Here is a 27,215-nt window from a genome sequence, read left to right as displayed (position 1 = left end):
GAGGATAAAACCCCTGGTCCAGATGGATTGCATCCACGCATTTTAAAAGAATCTAGGGAAGAGATAGCAAAAGCATTACTGTACTACACATTTAATAATTTGTTAGAAAAAGGTGTGGTGCCAGAGGACTGGCGGATAACTAATGTAATACTGTACCTATATTTAAGAAGGGGGATAGAACATGTCCAGGGAATTATAGACCAGTCAGCTTAACATCGGTGGTAGGTAAATTAATGGAATCCCCACTAAAAGAGAAAATAGAAGAACATCTAGAAACCAAAGACATAATAATGAATAGTCAGCATGGATTTCAAACCATGTGACCACTGTTGTTTACAATTTTTATTAACGGTTTAGACTTTGGAATCAAAAACACAACTTATAAATTTGCGGATGACACCAAATTGCGGGGGGGGGGGGGTTGGTAGGGTGGGGGGGGGGGGGAATAGTCAATACTGAGGAGGACTGCAACAAATTACAGGAGGACATTAATAAACTTGCAGAATGGGCATATAATTGGCAAATGAAGTTCAACACAGATAAATGTGAGGTATTACATTTTGATAGGAATACTTGGAGGGTGTGAGTCTAGGTGGGGTAGAGGAACAAAAGGATCTCAGAGTACAAATACACAAATCACTAAAAGTTGTGACACAGGCTAGCAAGGCCATAAAAAAAGCAAACCAAGCACTAGGTATAGAATTGAAAAGTAGGGAAGTTATGCTGAACCTGTATCGAACCTTGGTTAGACCACACTTAGAGTACTGTGTACAGTTCTGGTCGCCATATTATAAAAAGGATATAAAGGCACTGGAGAGGGTGCAGAGAAGATTTACAAGGATGATACCAGAAATGCGAGGGTATACATATCAGGAAAGGATGAACAGGTTGGGTCTCTTTTCTCTTGGAAAAAAGAAGGCTGAGGGGTGACCTAATAGAGGTCTTTAAAATTATGAAAGGTTTTGATAGAGTGGATACAGAGAGAATGTTTCCACTTGTGGGGAAGAGCATAACTAGAGGCCATCGATATAAGATAGTCACCAAGAAAAACAATAGGGAATTCAGAAGAAACTTCTTTACCCAAAGAGTGGTGAGGTTGAAGCGAAAAGTATAGATGCATTTAAGGGGAGGCTAGATAAGCATATGAGGGAGAAGGGAATAGAGGGTTATGCTGATAGAATTAGATGAGGAAAGACGGGAGGAGGCTCGAGTGCAGCATGGACTGGCTGGGCCGAATGGCCTGTTTCTGTGCCATATATGCTATGTAATCCTATGTAATTATCACTTATCAGGCTATTAAAAACTCACTCCAGAACGCACCAGCCCTAACTTTTTCTACCATCTTTAGTGGGGAACTAGATACTCCAGAGCACTGTTGATGATCAAATCACTGGACTAACTTACTAATTGAAACCTGTCACTGGGGATAGTGATAGGTTCCCACTAGGATCCAGATAACCCTGCAAGTCAAAACTCTTAACAGGCAAAGTGGTCCCAAAGTGGACAAGACTGGAAAGTTCTGGTGTGGATCTGCTCTGGAAAGCTTCACAGTTATAGCTGATTAAACCCTAGCAATACTTATGCGGGCACTCTGCAGATTAGTGTAGATTTCTCAGTCGCTTGAATTGGAGACGTTTAAACATGGTTTAATTAAACTAGCTACTGAGAAATCTACATGTTGGATACCTAACTTTTTTTTAAAGTACCACTGATACTTGTCTATAGAGCTATCTTTGCATTTAGGAAATTTACAGGTAGCTTTTAGTAATGCAACAGAACACTTGTAGGTTACACTTGTGTAACTTGTGCTTCTGATAGATTGTGGGGTCATCATCTCTCTTTCCCTCTAGATGTTTATGACCCTCTTCTCAAAGGGAAGCTTCTTGAATTGTGGCCCAAATGCCACCATTGACAGAGCATTACCTTTGATTATGGGCTGCTGTCTACTGCAATGCCAACAATATTAAAACCTTTAGAGTTAGACACTTGGGGCCAACACTCTTTCCCCTGCCTTTCAATACTAACCACAGACATGCAAGGGGATGAAGGTGAGTAATGAAACTTATAATTCTGCTGGTGCTATCAGGTATCATCACTGATCAGTTATGTGCATTCTGTGGCATAGCTGCAAGCTTCTATTGGTGAAATATGTTAGGGGTGAGGGGTTTTTGATCAAGGTGACATCTCTGTGTCTGACGGTACTTGGTTCAAATGGTTGCTCTGCATAGTGGTATCACCATGAAGCAGATCAGAGATCCACTTCTACCATGTCCCTTCTGACCAGATGGTTGAACTTTTTATGGTATTGTAGCCATATCCTTCATATGGTAGTTGCCGTATTGAAAGCCTCGACCATCTCCTGCAAAGCTTTCCTGCCCTGTGTTTTATTTATGTTTCTCCAAGATGATGGATGCAGGACCTCCTTCCTCATTCCAACTCCAGACTCTAATATTGAAGGAGGGGCCGAATGTAAGAGTCCAGTATACAGGGCATTCTTCCCAGCAGATAAAAATACCTCAACTGGCACAGTCAAATAAAACTCACCACAGGCATCCAAAAGCAAAAACTCCTGCAAAGCTCCAGCAATGCACTCAGGCAAGCAATCTCATGGTAGGCATTTTAAGGCCTGACACTACCTCCTAATTTCCTGCCGTCTATTGGCAGCACCCACTCGAAAGGCCCAGTTTGGACCACTCCATGCATATGAGGGGGAATCATGAAATTTTGGTGCTATCCATTTTTCCAAGTGAAGTACACTGAAAGTGTACTTTACCTGTTTGCCCCAGTACTACCACTCCCCAGGGAAATCCACCCTTATTTCGGTTTTCCTTGGGTACATATTGGATTGTGGATTGATTGGTCGAGAGAATCCCTGACCACGCAGTTGTCAGTTGGAATTTATTTTCCCTATTTATATGGTAAGACAGAGAGTCTCCTGCTGGCAATATTAGAGCTTTGGTTTAATAAATACTTGACTCTGAAATCCCAAAACAATAAAGCTTGTCCCCAGTGTGGAGTAGGGTACTTTGCCCTTTTTTTGGTATCTACAAAGATTTGCCAGTACCACGTGTTTGTTAACTTCCATGCTTCATAGGCTTATTGTAATGTTTATGTCTGATTCATTCTGTCTGGAGTGGTGATGTCCATCGATCACATCTGTGTTCCTTGGAGATTTAATGAACTAAAGAAGAGAACTACTTTGGAGATCCAGGTATTCATTTCTCTAGAGGTTTAGAGGGTTATACGTCAAATGCATCAACTTCCCTGGAGCTCTAGAGGACTATCCATCAAATGGATCTATTTGCCTAGAAGTATAGAAGTACTCACCCAAGGTATTTTTTCCCCTGGAGGTCTAGGGAGCTTTGCTCTAGATGGCCTGTCGTACACCATTAATGATTGCAAGTTTGCTTTTTCTAGTCTTCAGATTTGAGCTATTCTAATGAAATGGACCTAGAATATTGAATGTAGTTAATGATCCAAATATTAAATGTGAATAATGATGTACTGATGTCTGAAAGATCACTTTGGTTTTAAGGAAATTGTTGGACAGTGGCCCAGTCTAAATGAATATGTCAAAATCATTTATCTCTGGCTTAATGTGGAATTTCATGGCTAAAAATTAATTTGAAAAATATCTGCTTGCCTTCATTAATTCTGTAATTATCCTCTCTCCTTTCCTGGAGGCAGTAACTTATACTACAGTATGGTTCCATGGGTGCCAACAACCCTCTAGTATGTTGCTCAAGTGGGTGTACTTCATGTGTGAACCTAGACAATGAGTTTTAGAAGAATATCTTATTGTGGAAAGGCATTACAGCCAAGCCCAATGCTATCTTTATCCAGTAGCTATACTTGCACACTTTCTAGCGTAAGTCACCACATAACCACACAACAGAAGTGGAAAACCTGGCTGATTTTTTTCCCCTCTTCTGCAAGGACATTGAAGCCAGTTGTAGTGCTTCTAAAACTCTTGGCTGAGATAAGGCAAATCAAGCTCGTACCAGGAACCTTCCTGATCAGTATAGCTCAGTACCGCATCATTGAGTTAGTGGTGAACTTGGGATTTTATCTTTTATCAAAAATTTATTCAGATAGATTGTTTTTTGGCAGGTTATAACATAGGAATATAAGTAAAGGCCATGATGGCAAAAAAAATCTGTTTCAGGGATAAACCACACAAGCTGTCATCTCACCATATTCCTCTATCTCTTCTCTCTTCGAATACACATTTTATTGCTTTTTGAGTCCAATAGTACTGCCTGCATCAATGGCTTTCACTGGTAATTTATCCCATAACTCTATTACCCTTTGAGTGAAAATGTGCCACTTGACTTCCTGTTTTACTCCTAACTTCTAGTTTGCGTTAGTCCAATCTTTTGCTCAGTCTTGAAAACGATTAAGTATTAGATATATGCATGAATCATAAGGCTTTAGTTGAGTTGCTCCAAGCAAAAAGCATGGGGAATCATCACTGCAGCTAAATAGCAATGTTTAGTTGTTTATTGTCTGATGTCCAGTTTCTGCACAGGGTTGTGTTGTATTACCTTAAATTGCCTGCTATTGCATTGTTTTGTTTTGGCATTCAGTTAAAGCATTTGTGAATTATCCATGCATTGTCATTGTATCAACAAAACAAGCCAACTGGGTCCTTAAGCAATAGGCTAAGTCTACTGTATATGGGGCCTGTCCTGACACTGACCCACAGAGCACAAAATGCGTATTGAGTGGTGGTGATGTCTGCTTTTCTTCAGCCTTTTCTCTGTTAATCATAACTTGTAACAAAGTTTAAAGTAAAAGTGAATTGAGCTTTTTTAAAGATTTGTTAACTAAAATGTTTTTGCCAGTTGATGTCCACTTGTTTCTTTTAAAACATTTTGGCTTATATTGGTGACGTCATGCTTCTGAAAAACCTACAGTTACACACATGGGACAAAACCTCTCAGTAAATGTGGTCAGTATTCATGTGGGGCATGTGCCCGTCTGTGCTCTCCTTTTTAAATATTCAGTCTGATCACAATTTGTAAGCAGTGACTGTGAGTAGCATAGTGAGAGTGAATTAATGAATGCAGCTATTTAATGTAAGTCAAGATATGGACATAGTCTTATAATACAGATTCCAAATACCTGGCAATTTAGAAATTCTGTTTTTTTTAACATTACCATATTATCATCAGGAAGTTTCACGTGCTCTCGTATGATTTTTTACAGTGGTGAAGTATGCAGCATTCCCTACAGAATCTGCAGCTGTAACTTCTACATGAAAGTGTCATAACCACATTTTAATCTTTCCTTTTCTTCTTTCAGATTCAGTTTTTACAAATGGACAGGCTACAGACTATTTATTTCTTGGGAACATTGTTTATACAGTAAGTAAAGCAATCTATGTAGTAACATGACAAACAACCATGGGGTAGGAATTTTGCTAATATATTTGTTTTGTGTCTGCTGGTATATATATCTGGTTGAGGCACAAATTGCTAAGTCGTGACATGCTCAATTGCAAAACTGGTAAATTAGCAGTTGGTATTATGGATCCAATAAGCATAACATAAACCAGTACCACAAACATTGTCAGTCCCACAACAGGCCCATTACTGTTCTATTCACCTAGCTAGAAAATGGCCTGTTCTATTTGAATTTGAGTTGGTCTGCAACCCAACAACAACCATCTACTTTTGATAACTTATAATATGCTGTCGCTACATAATTTCTAGAACAAGTATTGTTTGGTTTGAGCAGGAGTCTGGGTATGCTACAGCTGGCCTACTTCGTCCTGTACAGACCAGCTCTTATTTGGAAGCAAAAGCAGAAAATTACTTCAATGCAGAACTAATGTTTCCACATCTGAAGAGAAAAGGCATGTTAACATTTTGTGTGGGGACCTTTGTGAACACCAACTAATCTAAGCAGAGCATTGCAAGAGAGCTGAAGAACTTCAGTACATTTATTAAAAGATATAACTAGACTGTTAGCCATGCACTACTGGTTCTCACCCCAGAAAAGGAAATTTGATAGGCTCATATATAAGATTGTTGATGGTACTTGCAGTAAAACCACCATCATATTTGATTAAATAGATCTCAAATTCTGAGTTTGATTTAATTTTAGAATTGTATCAAAGATCACCTACTATGATTTTTTTTGTCATAACACATTTCCATCTTTCTACAGTATGTTGTTGTAACTGTGTGTTTGAAAGCTGGCTTTGAGACAACAGCATGGACAACGGTAGGCACAATCTTTAATATTGTAAATTTAAAACCTATAAATAAAAAATACCTTTTGAAAATATTATTTAATCACTTCTAATTTAGGTTAGCCATTGGAATGCTGGGAACTTCAGGAGATTTCTGGCTTTCTGGAGCAGTCATTTCATTTCTTCAGATTTTCTTTTCAAGTTTTGTGGTTACACACTGACTGGAACGTCTTTACTAATGAAATATTAACCATTGACAATTAAATTTAAAACTTCTTCCTTTTCCCCATTCTCGCTTAAAAGTTTTACTTTTACTTTATTTCTAACTAATATACCATATTCTAGGTATTTTATACCAAAAGTCTGTAAACACTTTTACTTACTTGTTTTATCTTAACTGCTTAGTTCCAACCATCCATGTTGATGGTGGGACATACACTGATAAATTTGGCTTTGATTGGCGAAACAAATGCTCCAAAGGCTGGTTTTCTAGAAATATAAAGGTTGACTTGGTTGCTTCATAGATTTAGCCAGAGCAGCATTGCACTTAATTTTGAATGTATAAACAGAGAGCGCAACCACTTATCTTGTTGACAGGCCAATTGTCTACTGATTGCAGCACAGCAAGGAATAAGAGCTCTCCCGGCATGTTGCAGTGTTATTAGTTTATTTATCCATTTAATAAACTATTTCTTTTTTTTAGTTCAGTCATTTGGCTGTGTGGGGCAGCATTGTGATGTGGTTGGTCTTTTTTGGAGTCTACTCGGTCATCTGGCCTGTCATGCCTATAGCACCAGATATGCTTGGACAGGTAGGTACTAATGGTGTTTTCATTTAACATGATAGCTGATAAAATATGATACAGATATTAAACATTTGCAAAGTTGTTTAAAGAGGGAGCCTTGCCATTAAGACCATTTATACAAGAAAAAAAAGGAATGAGCTATGAAGTGATTAGGTGGAAATTAGGAGATGATTAAATGACAGAAGTGATAATGGTATAAGACAAAAGGAGGCATTTTGAGAGAAATTAAAGAAATAAAAGACATGTACAAGACCCAGAAAAATGTGCAAATAGTTAAAGCAGGTTAATATGGTGGATGAAAAAGGCAGGTCAACACCAGGGGTGCAGACCACCCAGCCAGTAGTGTATTGATGGGGCATCGCCTTCCCAAGCAACAACCTGCTCCCACCTCCATACCCAGAAACACTGGTATACCCATCCTACTGTACTAGCACCTACTGTCAGGGAGAAAAAATGGTAATGGATTTTTATGGAGTCCAGGTAATGTTCCCCTGAAAACCTTTGAATTATTACATTAAAAATGTTGTATTCTGGTTCATTTTAAGCACTTTTATATTTCATAATTGATACATATTTAACAGTGATGTTTGGATTTTCAACAAATCAACCAGACCATCATTTACTCAAATGTTACTTCAACAGTCCTCTCCCACATCCAACCACCTCACTGCCCCAGTTCACACAGACACTCGACCCCCCTCCAGACCCAGTTCACAGACGCTGTACCCATCGAACTCTCTACTCCCGTACAAACACTTATCTTCTTCAACTCTTCCCCATTCATGCTGGCACGCTTCTCTCTCTCACACCATTCAAGCTGCCACTCTTCTTCCCCTCCAACCCAGTTAGCTGGTATTATATCTTCCACTCTCTTAGTTCAAGGTGCTGCTTTTCCCTGCTCCCCTCAGAGTTCATGCTGACGCTCCTTGCTACTCCAAATTCATGATGGCACTCTCCTTTCCACTCCCTTTATTAATGCTGGCACTCTCCCTTCTCCTCCCATCCCGAAACTTCTCTTCCAGCTTCTCCCGTCTTCACACTTAACTCTCTTCCCCTTCAAAGTGCCATTCTCTGCTTCTATCCTCTTCATTTTCTCCAGAAGCATCCAGCTTCTGGCTGTTTCCCTCGCCCCTCCAATTCCCCTTTTCTTCTCCCCTCATTTACCATCTATTTCCCTCTTCTGCCATCCATTCTCCTCCCTCCCTTTCACTGGCATCCACTATCTCTCCCCCTCTTTCAATACCATATATCTTGCCCCCTCCCCCTCCCCCTCCACCACCGCTCTCCCCTCTGGCTTGCCCTTAGCTGAGTCTCCTATTGGGCATTGCTTCCAGCACTGATGTTGAGTTTGTGTTTTCTTTAAATGGAAACTCCCATTTTACATAGACAGAGACCCCGACCCCGACCCTGACCATTAGCACTGGGAGCATTGCAGAGAGAAAACCAGGACCTGTTCTGGTGCATTAACCACTGGACTCTGGGAGTGTGGCTGAGGCAGGGTGGCCTGGAAGCATTGATTTCTGCCTGGAAACTCTGACTGGGCCCCCAAAGTGCCAACAGTTGCCATGTATTAGGGTACCCCAAGGAAACAAACCAAATGTTTATTACTAAAGCTTGTGTGGAATTTTCTGTCATTGAGTGTAAATGCAATCCCCACAAGCAATCCCTCTGTACCATACTGGAAAAACATTTACTAAGTAATTGGAATGGAGATTTCATTATTGATGACATCACTGAGCTAGGGACCCCTCTCACACTCAGAAATTCTGATACAGAGCACAATATTGTTTTACTGAACCATTTCTTTGTATATCTTCCTCTCCAAATAAAACACGCAGTAAAATAGCAGACCAATCCGTTCATGTCACCAACCTGATCAGCATAGTGTGAAATTTAAAATATTTCCCCCGCATAATTTTTTAGTAATGCCACTTCAGTGCTCATCATTATTAAGGAGTAAATCAGACAGAAACTTCCGGCATCTGCACATGCGCAGTTAAACGCGGAAATCATGTAGTTGCTGCCCAAGTTGCCCTGCTCCTCCACAAGCTTCGCTATACAGTATCTCACCGAGAGATGCGGCATTCAAACATTTGAAGGACGTGAAGTTGGGGTACTAGATACCCACCAAACATACCAGAAAAAGTTAGGACTTGGCTATTCAAGTGTAAGTGAGTTTTCAACTGCCTGATAAGTCTTCATTATTATCCTTTATCTGCACTTCTGAAAACCGAAAACCTCTGAAAAAGTTTTTTTGTGGAGCGTAAGTCATGCGCACGACATAACCCGAGTGGCGCCAAACATGACCAGACGCGGCTGATGCTTTTCTGACCTGATTTGCGGGCCAGCTTAGCGTAGGAGTCAGCTGATATCTGGCTTTCCCACAACTGGCGGCAGCAGTCGAGCCCCAGACCCCCGCTAAGTCAAGGAATTCAGATACGGAGCAGGGGGAGCTGTAAACAGACTGGGAGCGGCAGGAAGGGGAATGAGACACGCAACAGTCGCAAGAGGTAGCCTGAACTTTTAAAATTTATATTAAAGACAAATACTAATTACCAAATTAATTTAATGTTCAGAGTTTCCCAGTCTGAAATAATACCTTCTGAAATCCGAAAATTTCCGAAAACCGAAACACAGCTGGTCCCAAGGTTTTCGGATAAGGGATAGTCAACCTGTACCAAACAATCTCTCTGGCACTGAAAAATTACTTTTATAAGTCTGAAGTCTCATTCCTTCAGATTTTAATTATTGTTGGAGATTTAAAAAAAATTAAAATTAAAAAATGATTTTACTTTTTTTTCCTGTTTTACTTCTCTCTTAATCCCATCTTTCTTTCCCTCTCTCTGTTTTGCTTTCTGTACATGATTTTACACTGAATTAAATATTCTAACTTACACTTCCTGGTTTAGACTCTGCGGACTGGATTTTACCTGCCGAGACGAGTTGGGGACGGGACTGCTGCCTTCCGGGTTCTAGTCCCACCCCCAGTGACGTCTGACGCACAGACGCTATTTCCCCCTCATTAACCTTGTTAAGCCCCCCCTGCGGGCTTGCTGGTCAATTAAGGGAAAGCTGGTGTCAGATGATGTCGGTTGATGACGCTTCATCTACCGGTTTTCTTAAAGGGACATGTAGCATTTATATTTGACAGATGATTTGTCAGTGTTTGACAGCATTGAGGTGCTGTCAAACACTGACAATCACTGTACAAAGGTGAACCCTTGCTGTCCAATGACTCTCTCCTTAGGATAAAACAGATGGCAGCTGCAGGTGAGGTTCCAGAAGCGATCTGTCACTTCTCCCAATGAGGTGAGGCCACACAAACACTTAAAAGCTTGTCACCTACAGAAAAATTTAAACACATTAAAAATGACTTTCCCAACATCTCCCTATCTCTGATACTCACCAGTGTCTCATTGGATTCTTCACACCACTTCTGCAGCTGTCATCTATACACAAACATTACAACAGACCCACAGCACGCCTCACTTACCCTGGCGGGGTTCCCTGATGTCGGGAAGCCCGCAGCAGAAGTTTCAAAATGGGAAAAAGCCTCTTAACTGCCGGTTAACTACTTGTTAACAGGCAGTTAAGTGGCTATAATCCTCTTCCCGCCGCTAGGAGTCAGGTCCCTGCGCAAATCGGGAACCCGACTCCCGGGAAGATTGTTTGGAGGCGGGTTTGGAACCCGCTCCCATTCTTTTTGATTTTGTCAGCAGTCCTGCCTCCAAACCCGCGTGTCTCAGTAAGGATTCTTCAATTTGATTGGTTGAAGAGCCATACTGTTGCTTGTCCTGCTCACACAGGTCCTAGATCAACTGTAGAGGGCGCCATGCTGTATCAGACTCCCGATGACCATAAGTTGCCGCGCAAAAGCCCACATAAAGTCTGTGGGCAGCTGTAATCGTAGTGAACAGCAAGTGCCGTTCATTTGCCACTAACCACAAAATCCGGGGCAATATATTTTTATGAAATTACTGGAATCTCCTTTTAATCCTAATTGACAAGTTTTGTTGGTGGATGTCACAGGGTCACATGGTTAGGAGACTACCAAGGAGCAAGAAAGTGAGTGAAAATGCATAAAATATTCATTTTATTTTTTTTAATGTAACAAGGTTTCAGGGTCGTGTAGTTTCTGATGCCACTGCAGAGTCTATGGCTAGCACTGTGATGCTTTCAGTGCCTCAGGCGCTTTGTACTGTTGAGCAGTATTGTTTTCAGTGCTTGCGGCAAATAATGCTAGCAAATTTGTCGTACTTATGACTGCTGGTAAAAGGTGGTCTCTGCTGGGCTGGGCTGTGAACTACTGAGGTATTTGTGGGGGGCAAAATTTTATTATTGTAATTATAAATCATGCCAAACACTCCTGAATGTATTGTGTAGCCTGTACTACATTTGGTAATCCATACGTAGAGTTGAACAAACTCAAGCCCTTCCAATAGGTATTTTGTAGTGGTGAAGTTATTTTTCTTTAAGAACGATGGTACTGATTCTGAATGAAACAAAGATCCATGGATTCTTTTTGTTTAAAGATCCATGAATTCATTTCATTCATGGCTGTAAAGTTCCTGTTAGGACAATAATCCCCTTCTACACAGAGCCACTAGAAGAAGTGTGCTGCTGGCAGCAAGTACAAACAACTGTGGGCAGCTGTTCGCTCAAACCTTCACCACAACAAATACCTATACCAGGGAACTGAGGTTTGATAAATTCTACGTTGGGGTCAACAACCGTAGTGCAGGTTCCACTCTACACACAGGAGTGTTTGTCATGTTTTATAGTTGCAGTAATAAAGTTTTGCCCCTCTCAAATACTTCAGCAGTTCAAATCCCAGGCCAGCAGAGACCACCTTTTACCTGCAGTCATAACAACAACAACAACTTGTATTTACATAGTGCCTTTAACGTTGTAAAACATCCCAAGGCACTTCACAGGAGCGTTATCAAACAAAATTTGATAATAAGTGTGACAAATGTCGAAGTGTACAGGACAGTGATGCAATCCAGCAAGGTCCTTTCATAGATGTTGCGGAAGGCCGAAGGCTAGAAATGAAAATCACAGTTGCATCTTTCTTTGGGAGCCATACGGATGGTATTCAAAACTAGATGCTTGATAGATATACCTTTTCCAGGTACCCATCAGCAGTATGTGATGTTGTGGAGGATACTGTATATCAGAGCTTACTGTATGTTCAGCTCAACTCATCAGTGATGCTTGTAAACTCAAGTTAAGTAAGTAGCTGCACCATCAATGAACATATTATTACATTGAAGTTAAATCATATTTAAAGAGTGATTTACCAGTTCCCTTTGGTAAGTGCATTGCTCAGTGGGATGCTGAGCCACACTGATGGGGAATGTCCCAGGTTTTAACCCCAGTCTCAGTAAACTGAGCCAGGACTGCAGTAGGGATGCTGCAATGCCCCTGTACCAGGAAGTTGTAAAATAAATCAGGATTCCCTCTCATGGATGCTATCCAGTGGCCCTTTTTGGAAAGTGTGGATGTCGGGTGAGGACAGCATTGGGTTCAATTGTAATCTCCTTTCAGTGATTGAATAGCCTACTGACACTCAGGATCTGCATTCATTAATGAAGAATATGCACTTGGGCCTGATTCTGTAGGGTAGCCGTGGAACAATACCCGACACAAGTGAAGTCACTGTCTTCAGCGGGGGAGGAGAAAATTAGGATAGACAAAGATTCTTCTTTATAATATCCATGAGATAGCAACACTAAAGCTCTCTGATTAATATGCTCAAATGGAGGACTGTGTTCAGTGCCTGAATGTAACTAGACCTGAACATAGGATTGCAGCTTGCTGCTGTCTGTCTTAGAGAGGAGATAACATCCTGTCAGCTGTTGGCTCTGTTCAGTCAAATGCCCTTACATTGAGTGGGCTGTAGCATGCATATAATGGGTACACATCCGCAGTGGTTCTTGAAAAATAAGCCTATAACAGCCACCATAACTCTACACCAGTGAGTAATGTGTCCTATGCCACTCTTTTTAAAAATTTTTTTTAATTCAAACACATGCAGTAAACATGTTGAGAGCAATGGTTTTTGATTTTAATTTTTTTAAATCACTACGTGCAACAAATGTTTACTGCATGTGTTTGAGTTAGAAGATATATATTTTTAAAGAACATGAAAATTAATTTTCACCGGGTCTTTGATGACCTTGGGTGAACATATGCAGATGTTGTGCAACACAATGAAGAGCATGCATTATGAAGGGAATCTGAAAAATCTAAATTTAAAAGTATAAAGTAACCAGGACACAGATCAAAACCGGTGTAAGCCCAACATAAATTAAACCCATATTGTACAGACTAGATTTCTATCTGGATACAATGTGAACTGTTCAATATGTAGGTTGCAACATGTTCAAAAACTCAATGATCCATTTCACCTTTTACTATTTGCGAGCAGATCTCCCATGGCGTTCTTCATGGGTAATCCAGAACCTGGTATGCAGCTTGTAATGTTTATCTCCTTTCTTGACTTGGCATCCGTTTACCTTACAACCAACTGTGAAGCACCTTGAGATATTTTCTATGTTCAAGGTGCGAAATAAGTGCAAGTTGTTGATTACTGTGGTCCTGCTGAAGTTTAAACATAACAGTGCTTCTGAAGCACATCTACTGAAGCAGTTTTATACATGATTGACTCGAGCTAAAATATGACATTCCTTACTGATACTGAAAAATACAGACCTCACAGAGGTAATATTTGTAATGTAATTTGCCTACCACTTTACCAAACTGACTTAAGTTGCATATGTATCTACCCAAAACCTCTTATTGCCAATTATTCACGTGACAATTTTGATGGATCTCCCATGCTGGATTTGCAAGAGACAAGTGCTTTATTTGCTTGTTCTTTACCCCTCAAAAACATCCTCCTTTTTCTCAATTATTTTCATGATTATAAAATATCTTTTGTTTTCCTTGTTGTCCTTGTCCATGGTAGCTTTATAATGCTTGCTGAAGCTGTCATTGACATAGTATTACCAAGAGATGTTTTTCCTGCTGTTGAGTCTCCAATGTCATAGTCCAGGCTTAGCAAGCTAGATCTCTGGAGTGGGGCCATGAACCCATGACCTTCGGACTCCAAGGCAAGAGTGCTGTCACTGATCCTAGGCTGACACCATAAAATCATACCTCATTGCACCCATTTTACAGGCGTAAAACTGGCGCAACATGGACCAATGTCCTGTGAACCAAGGATGCCTGAAAGACATTCCTGATAATGGGACAGGTCATTTTTTCAGAGTCCCGAGTTGTTTGCCTAAAACAGGCATTAGGCCGCCTCATTAGCATAGCACCTATTTTAGGACCCCTTTGACAAATTGGGCTTTCTTGAGCAGAGCAGGTACCAGATCTGGTTTTACTGGCATGGATGCGGCCTAGCAAGTGCCCACAACAAAGCTAAGAATGAAATGTTTTTAATTTTGATGTGGCATTAGGAGGAGAAGGAACACTCCTCCCGGCTCCACAGCACTCTTAAGGGCCCACTGCCAGTCGCAACTGACCCACTTCCAGCCCCCCCCCCCCCCCAAACATTTACTTGTGGCTGGATCTGCCCCAGCTTGCCCTGATTATCTAGGTGAGGCCCCAGGCCCAATTTTGTGCACCCCAGTTCTGGCACATTGCCTCATTCGCAGCCAAAACTGGGTGCCAATGAATTTCTACCACCATATATTTTGTGGGAGGGTGGGGGGAGGTGGTGAAGTGGCGTTCAAAGTGAAAGAAAAATCTATGTGGGGAGTAATATTCATTTTAAGTAAACCCCCGCTGTATTTTTAAAAATGAATGTTCTGAAAAGTTTTTTTTTAAATAAAAATATAAAATCATTACTCTCAAGCAAGTCAGACTTCCCAGTTGCTTCTGGCTACTGCATGACTTCATACTATATGCAATGGGAAAGTAGCCAGCTACCCAACCTCAGGACAGCTGACCTGTTGGTTTTAGAAGAATCTGAGAATTTGGGATACATCACTGAATCATTAATATACCTATAAATACATACTTGCAACCTGTCTCTTTTGCTGCAGTTACATAAGGCTGCAGCAAGCCTTTCCCACTCCCATTCACTTTTCCAGTGCATTGTCGGCTAACTTTTAGCTAGACTAAGGATGGCTGGTGGGAGAACTGCCATGTGGAAAAAGTAAAGCAAAAGCCATCAAATTCAAAAGACATTCCCCCAGCCTAATTACTCTCATTAATTCAATTTGTGTCAGCAATCCGTGTAAATAAATCCTGACAGCTGTGTGGCAGGTTTAATTTCGAAAGGGCTTTGACTGGAATGTGGGGGCCAGTGGATCATAAAATCTGACTATGTAAAGTAGAGCTAGCCATTGGCTATGCAGGGAGGGAGAAAAAAATATTTACTGCAGTGGAACATTGTTTTGTGGTGACTTATCAAAGTGAGACTGTGGTGCTTGCTCCAAGAATCTGTGCTACCCCTGAAAAGGGCTGGTGTCTTGTGAGGGGATGTGCTGAACAGCTGGTACATTTTAAGGCTTGACCGCACATTACAAATTCCAGCCATCCCATACCTAATGCAGTTGCTGAATAGTGAGGTTTAGAGTCTGCTAGCTACAAGCCTCTTGAGAATTTTGTTTTGCATGGCTTATTGTTTCTAGAGCTAGTACTATACAGAGCAAGTGTTCTGAAAACTTCTTTACATCGTTCTTAAGCTTTAAATTGGCTTGAGTCATTTTCTAAAGCTTGTCAATTAGAGAGGGGAATTTTACAACAACTTTAATATGTCAACATTGTACAGATGTAAACAAAATACATTTGTTGTGTGAATTGCTGGGCTTTTTTTCAGTGATGGTATCTTTTTATTACACTACTCTACAGTCAGCATGTAAATTTGATCCAAAATGTCTCAATCTGATAATGGCGAATTAAATGCACAACTGCTGTTAAAACCCAAGATTCAGAAGCATGCTCGTAGAGTGGCAGATTCATTTCTCCCTTTGATTGTATATAAGACCTGTACTGAGTTCTCAAGAGGCTGCCCACAAAAAGGTCACTAAACTTTCTGCAGTTGCTTTGTGATGGTTTCTCACAGTTTTTCCAAGTGATCCAAACGAGAACATTTTGACAGTGACAAACAATGGAGTATTCTGCTTATTCCCTTTGAAGAACATCCCTGTTCGCAATCACTGGGCTTGAGCACAAGATCGGTTTGGCAAACACGGCTTGATAAAATCAATGATCACCTAATGCGAATGCCCATAAATTGAAATTAGCTGGTTATTTATAAAACACAAATTTAATAATTTAACTCTTCTCTGTATAATATGTGCCCAATGCCATTCTCTTCATAACTGTTGATTAAAGCATTCATACTGAACTGTTAAAACCAGAAGTAGTGAAATAATTTTGATAGTCTGATTGTTCAATAGTGATGTTCACAGCACCTAACGAGAAAGAAATGTGTGTAGAAACAGAAATGTTAGATTTTACAGACAAAATACTCCTAAATTACTGAAATGAATAATTAAAATGTAAAACTAATACATTTCAGTACTTAGAATAGAGGCGCACTGGAGCCTGTATAAATTAAATCTGTATGCAGTATCTACCTCTCAAGATATGGCTCAGTAAACTGTATTATGGAGAAGCTCGTGGTATTGTGTTATTAGGGAGCTGAGCAATTTATGTAAAAGGAACAGAAAGGCTGGGGAAAGAAATGAATAAAAATGATAGAATTTGCACCTTTTATATCTCGGTGAATATCTTTCGCCGTATGGGTCGTGCATTGGCTTTTATTACTGGAGAACTAACCAGCCAAAGGAACCATTGTCAGAGGTTTGGGTGCAGGTCAGCAGCAGAAACATGAATGCAAGCAAACTGAACAAATGTAGAAAATTTTGCTGAGAGAAAATTACACAAGTAAAACAACACACATTTTGCCATATTTTATGTGGAAAGGGAATTTCAGAATCAGTAGGCTTATATTGGACTGCCGAACAATTTTCCAGCTTGCAAAGACTACTCTGCACTGACAGTCAGTATATTCCCTTTTACAAACCTGATACTTGGGCCCCGATATTTCCGGGAAGGATGGACAGGAACGCATTATTGCAGGGAAAATCCCCGGGATCAGTTCGCCAGGACCTCATTATAATTTATTTTCTTCCATTTCCCACCCAGCAGCCGGCCATATTGGCAGGCTGGCTAGTTGCTGGTCGGGAAAACCTGCAGCAGGAGGCCACAGCTGGGGACCCTTGGGGACAGTATGCAGCAAACGAGAGGGGGGGGAAGGAGCTAGAGATCGGAGCTTGGGCGACGAAAGAGGTCAGCCGTTGCGGGAGGGAGGAAGAGATTGGGGATAGGGTCGGCCATCGCGGGATGGAGGGAGCGAGAGATCGTGGCTTGTGGGGGACGGACGGAGGTCTGCGATCACGGCAGGGGGAGACCGAAGGCTTCCCTGAGGGGCTGGGGGTAGCACTGCATTTAGGGTTAGGACACTCAAAGGACACGTAAAAACAGCAACAGGCACGTCCGCTGCACGGTGGGGATGCATTCCCTGTTTTATCATTCTTAACCCAACCCTCACCCGTCCGCCGTGGGAAGGTGTTAATATTGAGGCCTTCATCACAGACTGCAAGGGTATCTGCAGCTATTTTTCTGTCACCTCATTCAGCTCAGGCTCCAAAGCAGCATATACAACTTCTCCAGCCTCAGAGGTCAGAATGTATTTTCTTAGTAAACTAAGAGCCAAACAGTGTTCAGCAGCAGTAATGTAGATTTTCCAATCTGAGGAAAATAGTACCTTTGATGTCCTCAGGAAGTTTCAAAGCACTTCACAGCCAATGAATTACTGTTGAAGCACAGTCGCTAGTTAATGTTGTCAAACAAGGTAGTCAATTTGTAAACCTGTATTTGTACAAACTTTTATAACCACTGGACGTTCCAAAGCACTTTACAGCCAATGAAGTATTTTTTGAAGCGTAGTCACTGTTGTAATGGTGTATGGTACGCTGCAAGGTGTAACAAACCGCAAATAAGATTAATAATGAATTAATCTGTTTTTGGTGGTTTTGGTTGTTGGAGAATTGTTGGGTAGGAATCTCGGAGAACCCCCTGTTCCTCTTTGAATAGTGTCATGGGATCTTTTACATCCACCTCAGTTTAATACACCATTCTAAAGACAGCACCTCTAGCAGTACAGCACTCCCAAGTGTCAGCCTAGATTATGTGCTCAAGTGCTGGAGTGGGGCTTAAACCCACAGAGATGAGTGTGCTGAAGAGTGTATGGCCTAAAAATTCGGTTGTTTTGCACCTCCCGTTAGCACCCTAAGCAAGTAGCGCCCAAGCGCGGCACATCCAACACCGCCCGCGAAATTCAGTGGGAGGTTCGTGGTGGCGGTAACCGTTAGCGCCCCGCGGCGCTGACATCGCCGTGTGCAGCACCCCGCCCGCGATCTTTGGTAGCGCCCTCTGACTTACCGTCGGACCCTATGTCCGACGGGGTTAGGGGGGCTTACCTGTGGCTGGGACGGCGCAAATTAAAGGGGAGGTGCTGGGCGGCCATTTTTGTTGCTGACCGCCTGCCAGCACCTGCCCCGTCTGCCATCCCCGGCCTCCTCTGAAGCCCCCCTGCGGATCCCTGGTGGCCCAGCTGGGCACCGGGTCGCGCTGTGCAAGGCCCCGCCCCTTTAAGAAGGGGAGGAAGGCAACGCATGGCGCTGTGGCACATAGCGCCGCGATATTCACTCGCAGCGCCCCAAGAGGGAGGCGGGCGCTTCCAGTAGCACCCCGCTTCCCTCTTGGGGTGCTACCGATTAATTTCGGCCGCGGGGGTGCTAATTTTTTTGGTGTTGTGTCTGTACCTTTCTACCTAGACACAATTAGGACTCAATACTCAGAGATTCAAACATGAGCTACTTTATTCAAAAAGAAGGTTCCAGAGAGTATAGAACAGAGAACAAAAACCCAACCAAGAGAACAAACCCAACTATTAATCTGCTGTGACAGCGCCACTGAAGGTGGGAGGAGAACACACAATACATAACATATTCCTCCCCTCTTATATGAAATGTCCACATTATTCCTCAACAGGTAAGTTACTTTCAATGCACTCCACTAACCAAGGGTAGAGGTAGACTGCCTCAAACCCTGACTTTACCCTGGGGTTTATTCTGCCCCAGTCTTGTGGGTAAGTCACTAAGCCTACAGACCCAAGCGTCTTGGAGGCCACCGCTCTCTGACAGGATACTGGCGGTCATCGCAGGCTTCCACAGCAGTAGGCATTGACACAGGCCTAGATAGAGAAGGTGCCTGTGTTAGTCGAAAGTCATGAGTTTGCACAGGTGGAACAGTCTCTTTGACTTCCTGTGTTGGAGAAGAGCACTGTGGCAAAGGATGCTGGTTTACAGTATCATCCGGAAACAGTTCAGGCCAACCAGCCGCTGGAGCCTCTGTGGCTGTCTCTGCTCCTAGCAACAGATGATTAGTGTGTCTTCTCCAGACGACGTCCTCAGCAGTCGCAACCGTGTAAGACACAGGGCCCGTCTGCACGATCACCGTAGCAGGAACCCATTTCGGTCCAGTGTTGTAGTTTCGAGCTAGGACGTGCTCTCCAGGATGAAACCGTCTCTCCTTGGCTCTTTTTTCTCTCTCCTTTCAACTTGAGCTTGTTGTTGACGTTCGACAACCTGCTCTGCCCTTGGAGGTTTGAGTAAGTCGAAACTTGTCCGCAACTGCCTCTTCATCATGAGCGAAGCGGGGGAAGTTTTGGTTGTGGCATGCGGCTCGTTCCTATAGGACAACAGGAAGCTGTTCAGACGTTGGTGGATTGAGCCCTGACCTTGCGATGCCTTCAAGGCCTGCTTCAAAGTTTGCACGAACCTTTCTGCCAGGCCGTTAGTAGAGGGATGATAGGGCGCAGACCTGATGTGTTGGACACCATTCACTTGCAGGAAGGTTGCAAACTCCTGTGATACAAATTGTGGACCGTTGTCACTTACAAGTTGTTCCGGTGAGCCATAACGGCTGAACATCTCACCAAGTTTCTCAATTGTTTTCTCTGCCGTGGTAGACCTCATCACAGCGACCTCCAGCCACTTGCTACATGCGACCACAACCACCATAAACATCTTCTCTTCGAAAGGACCGGCAAAGTCCACATGTACTTGCTGCCACACTTCTTCAGGCCAATCCCAGGGGTGTAGGGTTGCCGGCTGTGGACCATTCTGGACCCTTTGACATGGGGAACATGTTTTGGCTTTCTCCTCAATATTTCCATTGAGACCTGGCCACCAGAAGTAGCTTCTTGCCATTTCCTTCATCCGAACCATCCCACTGTGGCCTGTATGAAGTTGTTGCAGTACAGGTTCCCTCAGAGGTGGCGGAATGATGACGCGGTGTCCCCAGAGAAGACAACCTGCCTGGACGGAGAGCTCACTTCTTTTTGAAACGTAAGGTTTCAAACTAGGAGAATCTCCTATAGCTCTCCCTCGAATGACATCGTCCATTACCTCAGACAGGACTGGATCGTTGCGGGTGTACCTTCGCACCTGAACTGCAGTGACAGGTGCTCCCTCCACTTCTCTAAAGTAGAAGATGTCTATCTGACGAGGCTCTGGGGGAGTAACAGGCAAGGGCAGCCTCGAGAGACCGTCTGCATTGCCGTGCAAGTCTGATTTGCGATATTTGATGTCGTATGTGTGTCCTGACAACAGTAAAGCCCACCTTTGCATCCTGCTTGCAGCAAGAGACGGAATTCCGGTGTGGGGCCTGAAGATTGAAGTCAATGGACGGTGGTCCGTCAGGAGTGTGAACCTTCTCCCAAACATAAGAAGTCACACAACACCAGGTTATAGTCCAACAGCTTTATTTGAAATCACAAGCTATCGGAGCGCTGCTCCTTCATCAGGTGAAGTGGAGAAATGCATAAAGACACAGCTTATATAGTCAGAGAATAATGTCAGATGCTTACAGGTAATCTTTCCAACTGCCATTTATCACACCTCGGCAGAGAGATAATCACAGCAGTCAAAGGTGTGAATGGTGTCCAAACAGGTCAATCAGGAAACATTACATCAAAGAACAATGAGGTGGGGTCACAAGGGGTCAAATGTTGCAGATGCTGGGGTCTGCATGAAAAACAAAAAATAGACAAAAAACATTTTTTTTTGCTGGAAATCACAGCAGGTCCGGCCGCATCTGTGTAGAGAGAAGAAGCCAACGACGACTCGAGTCTGGATGACCCTACGTCAGGTGGGGTTACATGTAGCGTGACATGAACCCAAGATCCCGGTTGAGGCCATCCTCATGGGTGCGGAACTTGGCTATCAGTTTCTGCTTGACGATTTTGCGTTGTCGTGTGTCTCGAAGGCCGCCTTGGAGAATGCTTACCCGAAGATCGGAGGCTGAATGTCCTTGACTGCTGAAGTGTTCCCCGACTGGGAGGGAACACTCCTGCCTGGCAATTGTTGCGCAGTGTCCGTTCATCCGTTGTCGCAGTGTCTGCATGGTCTCGCCGACGTACCATGCTCCGGGGCATCCTTTCCTGCAAAAAAAAATGTTTTTTGTCTATTTTTTGTTTTTCATGCAGACCCCAGCATCTGCAACATTTGACCCCTTGTGACCCCACCTCATTGTTCTTTGATGTAATGTTTTCCTGATTGACCTGTTTGGACACCATTCACACCTTTGACTGCTGTGATTATCTCTCTGCCGAGGTGTGATAAATGGCAGTTGGAAAGATTACCTGTAAGCATCTGACATTATTCTCTGACTATATAAGCTGTGTCTTTATGCATTTCTCCACTTCACCTGATGAAGGAGCAGCGCTCCGATAGCTTGTGATTTCAAATAAAGCTGTTAGACTATAACCTGGTGTTGTGTGACTTCTTACATTTGTCCACCCCAGTCCAACACCGGCATCTTCACACCTTCTCCCAAACAGGTACTGTTGAAATTTTCGAATTCCAAAAACGATTCCCAAGGCCTCGCGCTCAATCTGTGCATAGTTACTCTTGGCCTTGTTCAAGGTGCGTGATGCTAAGGCGATAGGTTTCTCTTCACCAGAAGGCATGATGTGGGATATGACTGCTCCCACACCATATGGTGATGCATCACATGCTAGCTGCACGGGCAGCTTTGGGTCGAAGTCTGTCAGGACCTCCGACTTCAGCAATGCTTTCCTTGCTTGGACGAAAGCTTCGTTGCACAGTTCAGTCCATTTCCATGTTTTGCCTTGACATAACAACTGATGTAGCGGCTTCAGCAATGTTGCTAAGTCTGGAATAAACTTTCCATAGTAGTTAAGTAGCCCCAGGAATGAACGTAACTGGCTCACATTCTGGGGTGCTGGGGCCTCCATGATCGCCTTGACCTTTGACGGCGCCTTATGCAGGCCAATAGCGTCAATCACATGCCCCAGGTACTCAACTGAAGACTGAAAGAATTCACATTTGTCCTTACGAACTCTGAGTCCATACTCTTTCAGTCGCTGTAGTGTCGCATCCAAGTTCAGAAGATGATCCTCCTCATTTGTCCCAGTGACAAGGATGTCGTCCAGGTAGCACTGGACTCCTGGCACTCCACTCAAAATCTGATCCATTGCCCTTTGGAATAGAGCAAGGGCCGACGTAATTCCAAACGGAAGGCGGCAGTACCTTTATAGCCCCTTGTGTGTCACAATTGTCAGCAACTCCTTTGATTTGTCATCGACATGCATTTGTAGGTAAACCTGGCATAAGTCTATTTTGCTGAACTTTTGCCCTCCGGCCAGGCCCGTAAAAAGATCACCAATGAGGGGAAGATGGTACTGTTCCGCAGACAGCACCGGGTTAATAGTCACTTTAAAATCCCCGCAGATTCGAACAGATCCATCCTTTTTCAGGACAGGAACAATGGGTGTGGCCCATTTGCTCACTCTCACAGGCTCCAGGACTCCATTCTCGACTAAGGCCTCCAAGTTAGCCTCAACTTTTGGCCTAATTGCATAGGGTACAGGTCGGGCCTTGTGAAACTTCGGCTTGCTGTCAGGTTTAATGTTCAGTCTCGCGCTGATCTTTTTCATGCTCCCAAGTTCACCATTGAAGAGTTCTGCATGTTTGTTTAAAACTGCAGCCAGAGCTGACTCCCCTTTTGACATCATGAGGACTGCAGGCCAGTCCAGCATGATTTTCTCTAACCACGCACGTCCCAGTAGAGATGGGTAATTTCCCTTTACCACATATAGTGGCAATTTCGCAGTCTGCCCGTTCAATTTAACTGTCACCTCAATGGCGCCTCTCATGGCCACAGGTTCGCTGGTATACGTCTTTAGCACAATGTTTGTTGGCTGAAGGGTAAGATGTTTTAGCATTTTGTTGTAGACAGTGTCTGAAACAAGGGACACTGATTGTCCCTCCACCAGTGGTGACACCCAGTAGCCATTTGGACCACCTGCAACCGTCAGTATGTGCACCTCTTCCTCCTCAGAGATGTCGCTCTCATCTGTTTTGCTTGTTCCATCATACTGCACTGAATGAACACTCTCTTTTTCTTCTCTTGTCCAAATACAGACATTTTGCTTTCATGCTTCCCAGCTCTGTCTGTTCTTTTTTTTACCTCTACAGGCACGTTCAGTGTCACCCTTTTTGCCACAATTTCGGCATTCCAGCTCCGTACACCAGCAGTCATTAGCGTGATGGCCCATTTTCCCACAACGGTAACATGTGCCGTTCCGCGCACCTTTAGGCTCAGACGACACCTTGTGAACTCTCCCTGTTGAACTAAACTGGTGAGCCTCCTTTTCCACCATCTCCATGGAGACACTAACGTCAATGGCCTTTTCAAGAGTAAGGTTGTCCTCAGTAAGAAGGCGCTTCTGTGTGGCTGCACTTTGCAGACCACACACAAGTCTGTCTCGAATGGTGTCATTCAGCACCTCCTTGAACTCGCAGTGTTCTGACAACCTTTTTAAAGCAGCAACAAACATAGTCACTGTTTCCCCCTCCTCTTGATTCCGTTTGTGAAATCTAAATCTCTCAGCAATAACCAGAGGTTTCGGTGAAAAATGTGCTCCAAGAATTTCCTGGTTTATCTGGATGCACTAAAGTACGCAAAAGATTGAAAGTCTTTGGTCCTATCACACTTAACAATATAGGTACTACTTTGTTCCCTCCAATGTCATTTGCTTGTGTGAAGTATTCAAATTGTTCTGTGTATGAGCTCCATTGTTCGACATTCTCATCAAATGGTCCAATGTTACCGAATATAGTAGCCATCTCAGGTTTCAAATTTTAATTTCTGTTTACTCACTGCACCCGTCTCTGCTCCGAGTGTTTTGTAGTCGAAAACAAGAAAGTTCCCACAACGCAGATTCATCCGATCCTCGTCGCCACTTTGTTGTGTCTGTACCTTTCTACCTAGACACAATTAGGACTCAATACCCAGAGATTCAAACATGAGCTACTTTATTCAAAAAGAAGGTTCCGGAGAGTATAGAACAAAGAGAACAAAAACCCAACCAAGAGAACAAACCCAACCATTTATTTGCTGTGACAGCGCCACCGCAGGTGGGAGGAGAATACATAATACATAACATTCGGGGCGCCAAATAGTAGTGCCCCAGTGATGTTAGCGCCCCAAAGGGGGCGCGACTCAATTTTTCCCCCCAAGTATTTTGAAAAATGCATGAGATTGTTCAGAAATGTTGATGAGTTGGAGATCTGGTCTTCTAGTACTGGAACAATGCAGGTGCAGCTCACTATATGTTGCACGTGATTGAACCTATTAGGAGCACTGGTGAGAGAGCTGTACGAAAAATTAAATAAGCATACTGTGGGCTAGATAAAACAATGCCATGGGCTGGATCTGGTTCGTGGGCTTTGCATTGTGTAGGGCTGCTCCAGAGAACTTTCTGTGGTCTCCCTTTGTTTCTATGCAAGAAGATTTTTTTGTGTGTGCATTTGTTCAATGCAGGAAAATCCTAGAGGAAGGGCTTGCCTTGACATTCAACTAATTAGCATGGAAGCATACATCTGGCTTTCTAATTACTGCTCTAGGCTTGCCGAGACCCAAGCTGTTGCCTTCATTAAATCGTAGCACTATCTTTTAAGGAATTTATACATGAATTCCCTATAAGAATTGTATCTAAATTAGTATCTGACTGACCTCTTTTCATTCTTTAAGGATACCAGCTGACCGAGATTGGCAAAAGATGCTAATTGGCTAGGCCTGGTCAAGAACAATAAGTCTGCCTAATGTAACAAAAGGACTAATGTGTCATTCAACACCAAGCAGAACTTGTGCAAGTACCTTGTGTAATTACTACAATTATCATGAGATGAAGACAATACCCTAAGCAGCAGGAGTGCGTTGTTATATTAATAACGACACTGGGCTGATTAAAAGAGCAAGTAAAAGGTGATTTTTCATGAGCTGAGAGCTTTTTTCACCTTCGTTTTAACCAACATTGTAAAACTGCATAGCTTGGCTCAAAAAGACAGATTTGATTTTAACAGAAGTAAGTTAGTGAATCTCTTGGGCTAAGTCATGGACTAAGTAAGCAAAGAAAACAATATCAGGTTTAGTAGTTTGGCAAAAGGAAGGCAAACAGTACTTCTGTGTGAGGATTTTGTCGAAGTACAATTTTTGTAAAGTCCATTTCCTGATCCAAAAAAGTGAGCAAGTATTAAATAAAACTAGTCTCTGCTTGAAAACATTCCTTCCTGCTTTTCTGTACTACTTGAAGATAAGCTGTATTTAAAGCTACAATACCTCATAACTTTCTTCATTAAAAAGTACGCATGAAAAGTTTGTTTTCATTTAGGTTTTCTTCCCTTTTTTATTTTACATTTTCCCTTGTTTCTCAGTCAACCCCCAGATGCATATCCTTTTCTGAATGAGAGTGGAAGGGTGCCTGCTCTTACGTTGATAGTCCTACATGATGCTTTGTGACTGGCCATTAGGAATTGTGGGAGAGCAGAACATGTTATCTTGTTCCCAATTTTCCCTTCCTTCAGGAAAGTGTTTTGCCTCTTTGGTGTCTCTCACTAACAGCAGACACTGCACAATAAGTCGATGTAATTTTCCAAGTGTAATATTTCAAAATATTTTCCTTCCTTGTTGTTCAGTTACCTGAGCAGCAATTCTGTCTGGTCTACATTTTCCTACCATTTAAAAACATCCAGCAGAGACGCTGCAACCTTTGTGTAGCACGATTAAGCAGTGTATCAAGTCACATGGGTAAATAAGTACATTGAGAAGAAAAGAAAATGCAGTAATTATTTAATTGTACTGTGATTTTTTTTCTTTTAAATTGATTTTCCAAAGTTGGTTTCTAACATTTTTTGGAAGCAAGGCATGGGGCACTCTGCTCTAAAGCTCAATTGCCAGGAGTAGCTAGCTTAGAGTCTCGAGTAGAGTCCTACTGTGGGACGTTAGAGATAAGAAATCCAGAAAGCCAATTTTTAAAAGACTTGCAGCTCCAATGAAACATTTGCAATTTTTTCTCAATTGTTCAGTATTTTGTAACTAACATTTTTCAGTCAGGGACCTACAGGGGGGAAATAAATCAACACTTTTTTATTTATTTACAAATCAGTTGTATCTAATATTTTTCTTTCCTGCTTTACTTAAAACAGTGGTTCAGGTGCGGCAGCTTTCTCCTGCTCAGCCTAGTGGTTATTCTTACTGTTGTGTAGGTTCATACTTTTGAGTGGCTGGAAAGTGTGGCAAAGATTGGGCATAACAGCTGAGCCTGATCCTCTCCTCATCTGATGTTAATGCGCATACTTTCTATCAAGGGTCATTAGGCAGTGAACAGGAGAGGAAACCCTGACCTGTTTTTGTTTCCCTTCCTATTGTTAGACCACTGAGATAAGTTGTAGCAACTCCACCGTTGGGCCAGCTGAGACCAGGTAACGTAGCACAGTCTGGGGGCCGAACCTGGTCTCACCTTTGTGACTCAATGCCAGACCAGGCAGCACATTCGAATGTGCTTCAGCTGAAGACTACACTTGGTCTTGACCCCCCCCCGCCCCCCCAAGTGCATTACAATAGAAGATCAACTAGTACTGTATATGTTTACAAACTGGCTTGTAACATACAGTATAAATAGCAAGGGAGAAGTTGCAATTATACGGTGCTTTACCATTCCAAATGCTTCACATCTAATGAAGTACTTTTGAAATATAGAGGGGGAGTTTTAACCCCCAAAGATGGGTGGGATGGGACAGATGGGAAGGTAAAAATTTT

General features: G+C 42.7%; 1 protein-coding gene across 8 annotated transcripts in view; it reads left to right on the top strand.

The window, feature by feature from the left end:
- The window catches only part of atp8a2 (ATPase phospholipid transporting 8A2), a 696,532-nt gene that overhangs the window by 589,943 nt on the left and 79,374 nt on the right, over positions 1 to 27,215 (top strand). For all 8 annotated transcript variants that reach the window (XM_085999230.1, XM_085999235.1, XM_085999229.1 and 5 more), the window contains 3 exons: positions 5,305 to 5,366; positions 6,172 to 6,228; positions 6,900 to 7,007. In XM_085999230.1, the coding sequence (XP_085855356.1) occupies positions 5,305 to 5,366; positions 6,172 to 6,228; positions 6,900 to 7,007 (227 nt within the window). The remainder of the gene's footprint in view (positions 1 to 5,304; positions 5,367 to 6,171; positions 6,229 to 6,899; positions 7,008 to 27,215) is intronic.

The sequence above is a fragment of the Somniosus microcephalus genome, chromosome 10 (genome assembly GCF_052327205.1).
Source record: "Somniosus microcephalus isolate GS21.2 chromosome 10, FLI_Smic_1.0, whole genome shotgun sequence".
NCBI lineage: Eukaryota > Metazoa > Chordata > Chondrichthyes > Squaliformes > Somniosidae > Somniosus > Somniosus microcephalus.
This window is presented reverse-complemented; position numbering and strand designations above follow the sequence as displayed.